This window comes from Chelonia mydas, chromosome 10 (assembly GCF_015237465.2).
Source record: "Chelonia mydas isolate rCheMyd1 chromosome 10, rCheMyd1.pri.v2, whole genome shotgun sequence".
NCBI lineage: Eukaryota > Metazoa > Chordata > Testudines > Cheloniidae > Chelonia > Chelonia mydas.
Genome location: NC_051250.2, coordinates 24,045,778 through 24,059,128, shown reverse-complemented (window position 1 = coordinate 24,059,128; position 13,351 = coordinate 24,045,778). Strand labels below are relative to the sequence as shown.

At 43.4% G+C, this 13,351-nt stretch overlaps 1 protein-coding gene across 3 annotated transcripts in view; it reads right to left on the bottom strand.

The window, feature by feature from the left end:
* Positions 1 to 13,351, bottom strand: part of GRIN2A (glutamate ionotropic receptor NMDA type subunit 2A) — a 291,808-nt gene that overhangs the window by 48,163 nt on the left and 230,294 nt on the right. For all 3 annotated transcript variants that reach the window (XM_043524160.1, XM_043524162.1, XM_043524161.1), the window contains one exon: positions 11,810 to 11,970. In XM_043524160.1, the coding sequence (XP_043380095.1) occupies positions 11,810 to 11,970 (161 nt within the window). The remainder of the gene's footprint in view (positions 1 to 11,809; positions 11,971 to 13,351) is intronic.

The window sequence follows — 13,351 nt, the reverse complement described above, 5'->3', positions numbered from 1 at the left end:
ATTATTTGAGCATCTGCAGTTTTGCCCAGCCCTATTTATGTTAAACATTATTTGATTTTGGATCAATATTTTCACATTGTTGTTTTCACATGGGAAAACATCTCTTTCAAGCCATTCCCACTCAGCTTGTTCTCAGTTGGCTGTTTATGATGTAGTTTTCTATTTGGCATCATGACAAAATAATTTATCTGCCAGTAAAAAATTTTAAACAAACAAATATTCGAATGATACCGTTGAAGTACCTACTAACTTGAAACATGTCTGAAAAGTGATAACGTCTAACTTCAGAGATTTTTGATGCCTAATAATAAATTGTGGACTGTACCTTCCAAAGGTCTTGCATTACAAAGGAGCTAAAATTACATTTCCAAGCTGATCCTTAGTCTGTTAACAGCTACAGACTAGGCCATTAAACTGGATGTGTGCAAATTGACAAACATTGCATCCTTAAATAGAAGGCAGCTTCCCTCCTGTGCAAACCTCTGCATCAGCCTAGCTGCTTAACAGCTAGCACCTGGATATCTAGCCACATCAATTACTGCAAATAAGCACAGATGGATTTACGTGTTGCTGTGGGGGTAGCAGATTGTATATAAGGGGACTATTGGCTCATGGAGTACAAAGGACTCCTGTAACTGTAGCCTACGTAAAATAAAATATATTGACAACTTAATCCAGTCAATGAAACTCTCACTTAAATGGGCCTGCCACAGTTCTGATCTATCAGCTGAAGAAGCCATCTCTTTCTGTAAGATAAGACAGACACTGTGACCACCCTTCTTCAAGCAACATCCATGTGCGATAGAAAAGAACATGAGAAAAGTGACAAAGAAAAACAAGGTGCTCAATTAGTAAGTGTGTGTTTGTGTGAGTGAGATGTATTCTAATTGATTTCTATGTTAAGAAGAGATTTCCCTAATTAAGGCTTCTGGTTTAAGCCATTAGCCATAAAAAGCCCTATTGAAATTCAGGTGTAGACATGCTTGGACAAAGGCCTAAGCCAGGAAAATAAATACATCTCTCGTGCTGCTCCCAATCTCCAAGTCTCCGCCCCATCTGTCATTTTCATATCTCAGTGATGCACAGGAGAGCTGTGCATGGGGAAATGGCTATACGCAGATTCAAAAACTACTAACAGTAGTAACAAATACCAGAGAACCAAAAATAAAAAATTGCCCATCTCAAATTTGTTTTGTTTGCAGAGAAATACCTCCTCTTTACCTACCCCTTCCTAAAAAAAATAAAGCAAACAAAAATTGGAACACAGGTTGCAAACATAACACAAGCGACTGGTTATTTCTTGTTCAAGGAATTATTCTGGTTTTGATCGACGTAATGTGAATCAACAGGTACTCTAATGATACGAATGGCCCTAAAAGTTTAGACTGGTTAACGCAGCACTGGTCCCCTTGATCACTGCAACTCATGGAGCTCACTGTTTGATGCCTATAGATGCACACACTACAGCGATGGCAGGGCTCTGTTGCTATGTGGAAGCTATCAGGCCAGGCCTGCTGACTGACCCTTCATTTGCACTATCCTCTCTCAAGCTCTTCAAATACATGACAAACCTGAGCGGAGGTGGTGTGGAGTCAGCACAAGTGAAAGAGTCAATTTCAGCCTTTGAAATCGCAAAGGTGAGATGAAAATCAGAGGATTCCTGAAGGAAACTGGGAGCATAGAAGACTTCAGCCAGTATAGATGCCTCCTAATATGCAGAAGGATGGCTTAAAAAGGACTTGCAATGTTTTCTCCTTCCCTTGAACATGCATGTGGAGGACAAGTTATAGAAGTGGCTGATCAGAAGAGAGTCTGGCTATGTCTACCCATTCATCGAGATAGCATGCGAAAGATAGTAGTATACTACTACTGCCATGGTAGCACGGGCAGTGGTGAGTGGTGGTACAGGCTAGCTGTCCTAAGTATGTACCCATGGGATCCAGGCAAGTTTGTACTTGGGGCTGCTAGCTCATCCAGTCACTCACTGCTGCCCATGTTACCATGGCTATACCTTTTTTAGCATGCTAACTCAATGAGAGATACCACAAGTGTCTCTACACGAGCTGGGAATCACATCCCGTCCTCCAAGTGTAGATGCAGTCAGTGTTGAAAGATTGTGTTTTGGGAGCACCAGGTTCCACATCAAAAGTCATAGGACTAGGTTGTCGAGTATCAGGGGGTAGCCGTGTTAGTCTGTATCCACAAAAGCAACAAGGAGGCTGTGGCACCTTAAAGACTAACAGATTTATTTGGGTATAAGCTTTCGTGGGTAAAAAACCCACTTCTTCATGCAGAAGATGCCTCTGAAGAAGTGGGTTTTTTACCCACAAATGCTTATGCCCAAATAAATCTGTTAGTCTTTAAGGTGCCACTGGACTCCTCATTGTTTTTATAGGACTAGGTTGAACTCCAGGCTCAGGAGTTTTCTGTTCACATTCTGCTCATAACTTACTTTGTACTTCCTTTTTGTAAGCACTATCCTTTGAAGAAAAGCCCTTGCTGACTGAAACTGGGATTCTGCTGGGTCATTCTGCCAGCCTGCATATCTCGAATTGCTCTAAACCCTAAGAGGGGTTTTCTCTGCTTTAACTGAAACTTGCACATGTTTATTCCATTGACTTGACTAGCTTTGTCACAGCTCTTGGTACAGTTTGCTATGTTGTTGTCAAGATTCCTTCCCCACTCTGAACTCTACGGTACAGATGTGGGGACCTGCATGAAAGACCCCCTAAGCTTATTCTTACCAGCTTAGGTTAAAAACTTCCCCAAGGTACAAACTTTGCCTTGTCCTTGAACTGTATGCTGCCACCACCAAGCATGTTAAACAAAGAACAGAGAAAGAGCCCACTTGGAGACGTCTTCCCCCAAAATATCCCCCCCAAGCCCTACACCCCCCTTTCCTGGGGAAGGCTTGATAATAATCCTCACCAATTTGTATAGGTGAACACAGATCCAAACCCTTGGAACTTAAGAACAATGAAAAATCAATCAGGTTCTTAAAAGAAGAATTTTAATTAAAGAAAAGGTAAAAGAATCACCTCTGAAAAATGACGATGGTAAATACCTTACAGGGTAATCAGATTCAAAACATAGAGAATCCCTCTAGGCAAAACCTTAAGTTACAAAAAGACACAAAAACAGGAATATACATTCCATTCAGCACAGCTTATTTTACCAGCCATTAAACAAAAGGAAATCTAACGCATTTCTAACTAGATTACTTACTAACTGTAAGCGGGGGAATAGTCCCGCTATTGTGGGGAACTTTCCTGGCTTCTGCACTACCCCGGTGAAGTGGGCTAGCGAAAGGATCTGAGTCCTCGCTCCCACTTCCTTTACCCAGTGGCCTCCCTGCCCTTGAGGACTCCCCTTCCACTCTCCTGTCTGGCAGAGTCCTCGTAACCCCAACAAGGCTGGGCCCAGGACTCCTGAGGGGCTCGACCCCCAGCCCTGCTGTGGTCACCTAGGACAGGGGCTAGGGTGTTCCCACTCCAGGGTACTCTCTCTGCACTGGGCACTTCTCTGACCCACTGACCATTACATACAAGTTAAAGCAAATGCAAGTTATTTAATCAATAATTAATCTTAAAAAGAATAAGGAAAAATGGGAAAGGTTAAAGGAAACACTTCAACCTGCTCTGTGGCAGGGAACATCACAAACAGTGTCTCTGAAAAGTCAGGACACTTTGCAGTCTGTTCATTGTAAGTCCCAGGCCTTCTTCTCAGGCCCCGGCTGTGCTGCAGGGATGCTGTGGGTTGGACACTCACTCTGGTGGTGGCCACACGCTCTCAGGCTCTAAGTGGTAGGACCCTTCTTCCCAGTGTTGCCCCTGCCCTGTCGGGGTTACGATCCAAGCCTGGCCTGCAGAGCCTATTGGCGTCTCCCTGTGCTGGGCCCGCTGCCCAGGGTCCCCAGCTGCTCGCTGCACCCAGCTCCAGACTGCTCCAGTCCCAGCTGCACCACTCTGTCTCTGCACTGGTGCTGCTGCTCTGCCTCCAGCTCCCTGGGCTGCTTCTTTGGCCCCTCTGCCTCTGGTTGCTGCAGCTCTGCTCCCAGGACAGGTCTGCTCTGCAGGCTGCTTCTGTGACTCTGCTCCCAGCACTGACCTGCTTCCTGGGCTGCTTTTCTGGCCCCGGTTGCTGCAGCTCTCCTCCCAGGGCAAGTCTGCTCTCTCTGGGCTGTGCCTCTGGCTTTGGGGCTGCAGCTCTGCTCCCAGGACAGGATCTGCTCTCTCTGGGCTGCTTTTTTGGTCCCTCTGGATCTGGCACAGCTCTGCTCCGCAGCTCAGCTTGGGCCCCTGCTTTCTCCTCAGCTCGGCCCCACTCTGTCTGACCCAGGCAAATCCAGCTCACACGGAGGACGGGACCTCCCTGGCCTCCTGACTCCCTGATTAGCCTGCCCACGCTGTCATTCAGGCTGACCTGGAGCACTGGCCTCTCCCCGTTGTTCCTGGGGACTGTCAGTCTCAGGGTCCTGATTCCCCATCGACCCTTCCCCTTTGAGTATTGGGAGCTAGCAACTAAAACACCCCCACTGAATGTTAGTAAGGGGACAACAGTCCCATTACATAACTAACGAAAGTTCTGAGACTGCATTCCTGATCTGTTCCTGGCAAAAGCATCACCCAGACAGATCCTTTGTTTCCCCACCCTCCCGATTTGAAAATATCTTGTCTCCTCATTGGTCATTTTGGTCAGGTGCCAGCGAGGTTATCTTAGCTTCTTAACCCTTTACAGGTGACAGGGTTTTGCCTCTGGCCAGGGGGGATTTTATAGCACTGTATACAGAAAGGTGGTTACCTTTCTCTTTACTTTATGACAATTGTACTTCAAGGTAAGGAGGTTTCCAGAGAAATGGAGTTCGGGTGGGGGGAGATTAAGAAAACCATCATAATCAGTCATTCCATGGCAACCATCCTACACGTCCCCAGGTCATTTGTGGCAAAGGAAACAACTAGTGTTCGGTATATGAGATAGATAATGAAGAGAGATTTCTTTTGGATTCTAATATCTAACAAATAGCACAAAGCAAAGTGGATGAAAAGAAAAACTAATTTGGTGTTTGTACATTATTAACAAAGACTGTGGTGACACAAAGGGAAATTCCCAATTACAATAACAATGTTCTCCTGAGTGAAGTACATAAGAATCACTGTCTGGAAGTATACAACAGCAGAATTTTAAATAACTATTGTGAACCTTGCAGTATCAAAATACAGAAAAGGAATTACCAACTTAGGTCTCTTTAAACTCATCTGTCTGGGTCCTAGTCCTCCAGTCTCTTTAGCATTCCTTTCTCTCCAAATCTTTTTGAATAGGCACCTCACAGAGACTGCCCCAGAGTACTACTATTTTCCTGCAAACACCATTCCCAGTGTAGCTGGTTCCATTACTGCAGCCTTAGGCCTGAATCTGATTTTATACCAGTTTTCCACTGATGTGTCTCCACTGAGCTAAATCAAGTTATTCATGATTTACACCCATGTAAACAAGGATAGACTCGTGCCCTGTATATCTACAGTGACAAATACATTGAATTTCTACTCATTTTTTCATTTTGTATTGAGTAAGTGGAATGACATCTGGGATGTAGTCTCTTCAGATCCAGCATTTAATTACTTGTTTATTTGAGGCTTGCAGTCATGCTTCTTGTCCATGCTATGAAAATTACTCTAATCAAGTTCCAAGTAGTAATTACAGGAGGGCTGATAGAGATAATAAACATTTTTTCTGTGTAAATCGGATCTCACGTTGAACCTCAATCCTAAATCTGATCCTCCATCCAGTGAGTGAGCACGACAGTCAATTAACTATCCTGAGACCTGATTCTAAACCAATACCAGTCAGCTCAAGTACCACAATAGGTGTTTTTGCAATTACTTTTTAAAAGCTTTGTTTTCTGGCTCTTCCAGCCCTTGTAGTGTCCCTGATGGTGGAAAAAAGACTAGATTCAGTTGTAGCAAACACAAAGTGGATTTTTTAAAAATTCAGGATACTGTGTGCCCACATACATACACACGCACTACAACACTCCTGGCCTCTCTCATTTACAGATGGTGTGTGTACTGCAGTGTTGCCACACAAAGCCCTGGACAAGGTTAATGGAATGGGCTGCTGAGTGTCATGGATGCCCAGACCAATAGCTTTCACTGTCCAAATTAGAGACCAGGACCAACACCCTGTGGAGTCTATTTTTCATAACTATTGTAGAGGACTGCAAAGTAGCAAACCTCTTTTGTTTTCTTATAATTCATTTTAAAATGAATGAAGGACTAGCATCTCCGTTTTGTAAAAATCTACTGAAGTTAATGGAGTGACAATGGAGCAGAACTGGTGTACTAGAGAACCATCCCTTAGTATTTTGCAGGTCTTTTCTAGTCTATCATCTTTTATTGATTAATAAACAAAATTATTAATGCAGAAAAATAAATTTATAGTATTCTGTGTGTCTGGAGTTCTATGTCTGCTTCCTCCTTTGCATCAGCCTCTGACCTGCAGCAGTTTACTTTAATAACCTAATATATCAAACACCACTTACATGATTAGCCTTACGTCTTGCTATAACATTTGGTATTAAAGTAGGAGTTGAGCCAAATCGACTAGAAAATAAAAGTATCACAGAAATGCTGCCGGTTTGGGGGGAATTTTCCACAGACTTCTGTTGTCACCAAGAACATTTACTATTTTGTATGCTGCTTTAAGACAGAAAATTCCAGTGAGGCAGATTAGAGCAGTGACATGTTATCTTCCAGGATAAAGTGAGACTGTATTTCTCCTGCAATCACCCATGTTGTCACTTCCAATTGCCAGTGCTTCTAAAGGAAAGATGGACTTTCAGCTACCATAATAATGAGAGAGAATAATGAGAAATGAGAGTAAGGAAAATCTCATGGCATAGGTGCTGGAACTAGGGGTGCTGTCACAGCCCCTGGCTTGAAGTGGTTTTCATTATATACAGGATTTACAGTTTGGTTCAATGGCTCTTAGCACCCCCACTATAAAAATTGTTCCAGCACTCTTGTCTCATGTTGTGGGACACCTGCTGAGAAGATAAAGGGGCTGCACACTGTGTGGTAGGATTGGGTCCCAAAGGCTAGCATATGATTCATCATAGCATCCCACTCAGCATGCAGGTACAAGAGGCACCCAGAACAGCTAACGTCCCAATACATATTCTAGATCATGCCATGATGATAATTAAAAGTCAGTCATAGTGCCTAGGTTAATAATTTCCTACTGAACTATCACATTATTCTTTATACCTGTAGAAGTGGCAGTGCCATTTTGTATGCCCAAAGACTGAAAACTGAAAAAAACCCCTCACATCCTTGTTCAAATATCTACATAGCTATAGACAACGCCCAAACAGCAAATAGCATAAGGTCTGCTGGCTGCTTAATACAAAAATACGTGGTATTTAAATGTCTTATTTTGCATTAAGCACAGGGAAATGGGAACAACTTTCAGGCACAGAGAGGGAAGGACAGTTGTTGCATGAGGAAATTGGCTTGCTACCTGGCCAGAAATGTCAGTACCAAAACAACATGAACACTGTTTTTATGGTATTTCTAATAGCGATGGTCAAAGTTCAAATGATTTGGAAGTTCTGGTCACAAAAGTATACAAAAAAGCTGATGCTTATTCAAAGCCAATGTGAACCTTCAGAGTCTGAAAAAAACAAACTGATATCTCACAAGAGGCCACTTTCTAGTCTGATTTCTATGTGGGCCAAAAATACCACACCATTATTGTTAGATACGTATTGAGTACTAAGTATTCATTACTGTATTAAGGGAGACCAGACTCCTGCCCCAAGGAGCTTTCCATGCTAATTAGACACTGACAGTACAATACAAATATAGGGACAAGAAAGAAAGAAAGAAACTGAGCATTAAACCTTCAAGCAGCTAATGCTTTTAGCTCTGGGGGCCCCTGGCTTCAGTCCCTGGTTTGCTGGCCAAGGGAAATGTCATCCCACAACACATAGTCCACATTGCCAGGGTAAAGAAGAAAAGCTGAAAGGAATGGAGTGTGATGATGGTAAGAGATAGATTGGAGAGGATGAGTATGAAGAAAAGTGCCCGTGAACTTGGCCAGGAGGTATTCACTGGTGACCTGAATGACAGTGGTTTCAGTGGAAAGGAGTGAAACTGGACTGCACAGGAATTAAAACAGAAATGAGGGCATGAAGGCCATGAAAATAGATGGCATGCTAAATAAAATGGCAGACAAAGGGGCAGAGAGAGATTTGGCAGTTGCAGAAAAGGCTTGAGCTGGCAATGGCTGAGAAAAAAACAGATGAGTTCAGCAAAAAAATCAATCAAATTGACCTTTTAGTTCTCAGGACGAATAGTCTAGGGTATGAAAAGTTTGGCTGTTTTCTTTTTGTATTTGTGTGCTGTAAACCTATTGTGACTGTAAATTGTAGGTTTTGTTTTGACATTGTATTTAATAAACATGAACATAAAGAGGAGTTCAGATGGGAAGCAACAGAAGCCAGTAAACAAGAGGGAATGGAGTCACAGGGGCAGGTCAGTTCACTGAGATTGAGCCATCTCTATACCGAGTATGTAACAGCAGAGATGTGGTAACAGAGGACCTCCTGACTACAGGTGACACAAGTGACATAAATATAACTCAAGAACATAACGGGAAGCAACTGATGTGCTGGCTGGGTGCAATACAGTGTTCTGTAGTAACAGAGTGAGTGTCCACAATCATAACACTGATTTGGACCCTCTGCAGCTTTTGTTCTGCAGAGTCTCAGGGGAAATAATATCCAACCCGTTCTGACTGTGGTGCTATAATCCTGCTGGCGTGATAGATACTAGGATATAATCAAAGAAAAAGTGACACTTTTGTAGTCTGAAACTTCAGCAGCTGATGGTGTATTTTCACTTGCCTTTTAATCCTTCCTTAGATGCCATGAGACAAAACACTAAAGAACTAAGCTGTATGTAACAGTTGTCTTATACTGATCTGGAAAATACTGTACATGGCAGGTTATTTGCACCATCTGCTGCAAAAGTGTCACTCAAGGGAAGCAGGGTAGACACCTAGGAATGTCCAGGTTGAGAAATCACTTAGAGGAGGAAAAGAAACTCCTGCGGGAAAAGTCTATGAAAATGAATAGTTTATGCTGTCAAGAGGATTAAATCTTGTAGGGAGAAGGAACAGCTGGTGCAACAGGAATCAGTTTTGAGTTTTAGTGGGTATTCAGAATTTCCTTGCAACCAGCCAACTGCCTTCACACACCATCACCTGAATGGTGTTTTATTTGTGTTTCACAGCAACGTCTTAGAGTCTTTTATAGTGCAAGCAGCTGGAGCAAAAACGACACTGTATAAAATGTGTACAATCCCCCTGCAAGTACACACAACAACCCAAATACACAATCTTTGGCCAAGAGAAAGACTTTTGCTGAGTGTAGCTACCTTCAGGAAGTTTCATACAGCAAGCAGTTAGTCTCAGCTGTCCAATCATGCTTCACAACACAAATATAAACTAGCAAACATATAACTTGCACTGGTTAGACATAAGCTGCAGTGCTGCCTTCAGTTTTGATATTTTAAAAAGACATTGACAAATTGGAAACAGTTCAGAAAAGAGCAATAAAAATGATAAAAGTTTATAGGACAGGACCTAGAGTACAAATAAAGGCTAAGAGAGACTTGAGCATCTGGACATAAGAAGAGACATAACACAACTGACTACCAGTACACAAAGGAGATGTATATTAAAATGATAGGCACCTGTTATTCTGATTGGATAACGAGGCCCAAACAAAAGTAACAGGTTAAAACAGTAGCAGGAAAATTAGTTTCCATACTAACTTTAAATACTTATAAGAAAAGATATGCATTAGAGTAAGATGTGAGATTGCCACTGGTGGAAATATACCACGACTTAATTCAATCTTTGGCTAACCTGAACCTCTCATTTGATTAATACATTTGGAATTGAAACATCAATAAAAGTGAACAATCTCCATCTTCTACTATACTTAATTTTGATAGTTTTAATCAGGTTTTAGAAAGAAAATGTCAAATTCTGAAGATGTCCCTGCATTTATAAAAAATGATCACAACTAATGTTGTGTTGTTCAGAAGTTGCTACTGTAGCAATATGCACTGGTATGTGATATGCAAGCAGTGAGACACACCTGTAGGGTGCAAATGGATGGAGATCAACCTTTCTTTCAAAGAGGAAAAGACTTGTTCAAAGACAGGAAGGCAGTGTACAGTGTTTACATCTGTGACGGGGTGTGCATACCCTGCACTGGACAAGAGGGGGTTAACGCCACACTATGGGCAGTGGAAGTCTGGCCCCCCAGACGTGCTGGACACACCCCAACTACTGCCTCGGTATAAAAGGGAGCAACCCAGCTCATTCTAGGCTGACTGCCGGAGGGGAAGGACCTTGGGTTGACGCGCCAGCCAAAGAGCCATCACAGCCTTTGCCTGCAGGAACTGGAGACCCTAAGAGCCAGACTGGAGGGCTGCGGCTGATGGAGCCGCAGGGAATCACCCATGTTGAGGAGCCCGGGAACCCCAATGGACTACAATGCCTGGAAACGTGGTAGGAAGTGACCCAAGGAGGATGTGCAAGTGGTACCTCCCACCTGAGTGAAGTAAGCATGTTTCAGTGGGAGTCCCCGCTGACCCAATGGCAGAGTACTCTGCCACCGTCATGGCCCTGGGTCGAGGCTCGGTAGAGTTGGGTGGGCCTGGGCCTCTCTGCTTGGGCTGTCACCCCCCCCGCACCAGTGGCAGCCCCTTCCTCCTGCCTGGATACTGGCCATTGGGCCTCACTTCCCTGTACCTAGGGACTGCGATATTGACTCCGGCCATTGGGTCGCACTGCCCTGTATCCAAAGGCTGTTATATGGACCCTGGCTGCTAGGCCATAGTGCCCTACACCTGAGGGCAGTCATATCGACTTTAACCACTAGACCACACTGCCCTGAACATAAGGACTGCTGGCAGTGACTCTGGCCACTTTCGGCCAAGAGGCTGTCGGGGAGACTGTAACGGCAGTGGTATCACAACCCGGCCCCGAAATGGGGACAGGGTGTGCATACCCTGCAACAACATCCAAATTAAGGTATTTAAGGAATAAGGACATTGATGCTGTTACAATGTTGGCAGAAGAATTAGGCAACATTTGCAGTCCATCCCATCCCAATAGATTTTATGAAGAACAAAATCAAATGGTTTGTGTCTGTGAGAATGCGCAATGCTAGGTCATCAGCAATAAGAAAAGGAACATTTAAAAGGTATAGACTAGCTAGAAGGGGCGGGGGGGGTTGCCAGTCGCAAAATGGCCACTTTAAGGTTGTACCTGCTTGGCTTTACCAAACTTAAAAGGCTAGTTCCAGAACGGTAGCAAGGGGAGAGGGGAGGGTTTCCTATAAGAGGGCAAACGCTGCCATGGGGAGGGAGAGAGTGGAGAACAGATTGTCACAAATCATGCTTCTTCAGTGTTGGGCATATTACCAATATATTATGGTTTGGGTTTTCATATTGATTTGTACTTTTTTTCTTCTCAATTTGAGAAATTTTAATTCCACATTTTGAACCTACCACATGTTTGGTATTACAGCCTCCAACATGATTAAAATGGCACACATATTATGTGCAGACAGCTTTTGCTCCCCTGTGGTTACAAAGTTCATCGCTGAGAAGAAGAACCATTCAGCCAGAACCAAGGTTTGGTATCTGACAGGCACTTATCATTATAAGTGTGGATCAATATTCCTCAGTTTCCGTAAAGCCTGCAGCTTTCATTAAAATAAATAAAAAATGCTTACCCAGTTTTCAAGCTGACCAATGCATCCTCAACGCCTTTCTGATTATACTTTGTCATATAGAGGTGCATATCTGGGTAGTTGTTTCTGATGTTTCTCTCTGTGCTCCCATTTGGAACGGTTCCAAATCGAAATGGGGGTGAATAGTCATATGGCCTCTGAAACTAGAGAGAAGGAAAGAAAAACGCAAAAGAGACAAGTAAACGCATGGCCTAAGTGAGACAACTCTACCAGATTGATCTCCTGTTAAATAATTTGCATAGACGGCCTGAGTTTTGTCCAGCTAAAAGCTCCACATCACCTGCTTCAAGGACAACTTGTGTTTCCGCCATGCTGGACTGACACCTCCTGCAAAAGCCCCTCTTGTCACTTGTGGAGCTGTATGAAAATGTTCACATCCAAAGTGACATCAGTGCATTTCTGACATTCTATATTGCTCCCTCACAACCTCCAGGGTTTCTCGTGATGGCAGCTGAGTTGACCACAGGAGGTTTGAGATACTGGAACCAGGAGGATGTCCCTCCCTTGAAAACCAGTCCCTCCCTCAAAAAACAAAAGCTAAAAAAAAGAGCAAGCAATGCAGTGGGGATGGACAGGTGATATGCCATTGCCAGCCACGCTAAAAATACAACCCTTAAATGAAGTCCTCGCCATACATATGCTCTTATTTTCTGTAAGTTTTCGGTGAGATTTTGCACAAGAGACAGCATAGGATGCAAGGAGCCTTCCCTATCATTGGCCTCTGGCACAAGGGACCACAAAGACTGTACCAGACTAGCACCTGCAGCCTGCTTGCCAACCCACAGGGAGAGGGCAAGGTCAAAGGGAGGGAAATTGGCTTGAAACAATGCAGCTGCCTTCATGTGGATGGAAGTTCATTCTGCACCCTTTGAAAAGTGCAGCAGCAGCTGCCTTGTCTCCCTGAACAATGCCTTTGACAATCCCTGTTGGGATAGTGCATATCTAAGCTCAGCCTGGACCTTTGACTTAAAGACAAAAGTAATTCATTTATGAGCCTGGGGTTGGTGGCTTACTGGCAGCGAGGAGTTTTTTCAAAGAGACTCTGGATAGGGTTAAATAATGGGACAAGCTATGGAGCTAGGAAAGACAGAATGGACAGGCATCACATTGGGAATGTTTCAGTATTTCCACGGGATTAACAGTAGCTCTTTGGGCTTTTGGGTTGCAGACTGAGTAAACATTTGGATAACATTGTAAGGAAATGTTACCAGAAGTGAAGGTTAATTAAAATGTTTTGTTAAAATTGGCCCTAAACTCAAGTAACTTGACTAATGAGGAATTTCAATTTAATATGACTAAAAGCAATTAATTGTGAGAAAGACATTATCTAGGATCCTCACTCCACAGTTTCAATGGTAAAATGCTCTTTGTATTATTTCTGTAAAGTTAGAGTCCCAATCCATCTCCCATATAGTGCGAGAGTCAGCCAATATTCATTTATACAGCACTTGCTTCCTTTGGGCCACAGAGGTAGTGCTTTCTTTCATAAATTTTGCTCTTGGTACAGCAAGAATTCCCAGGGTC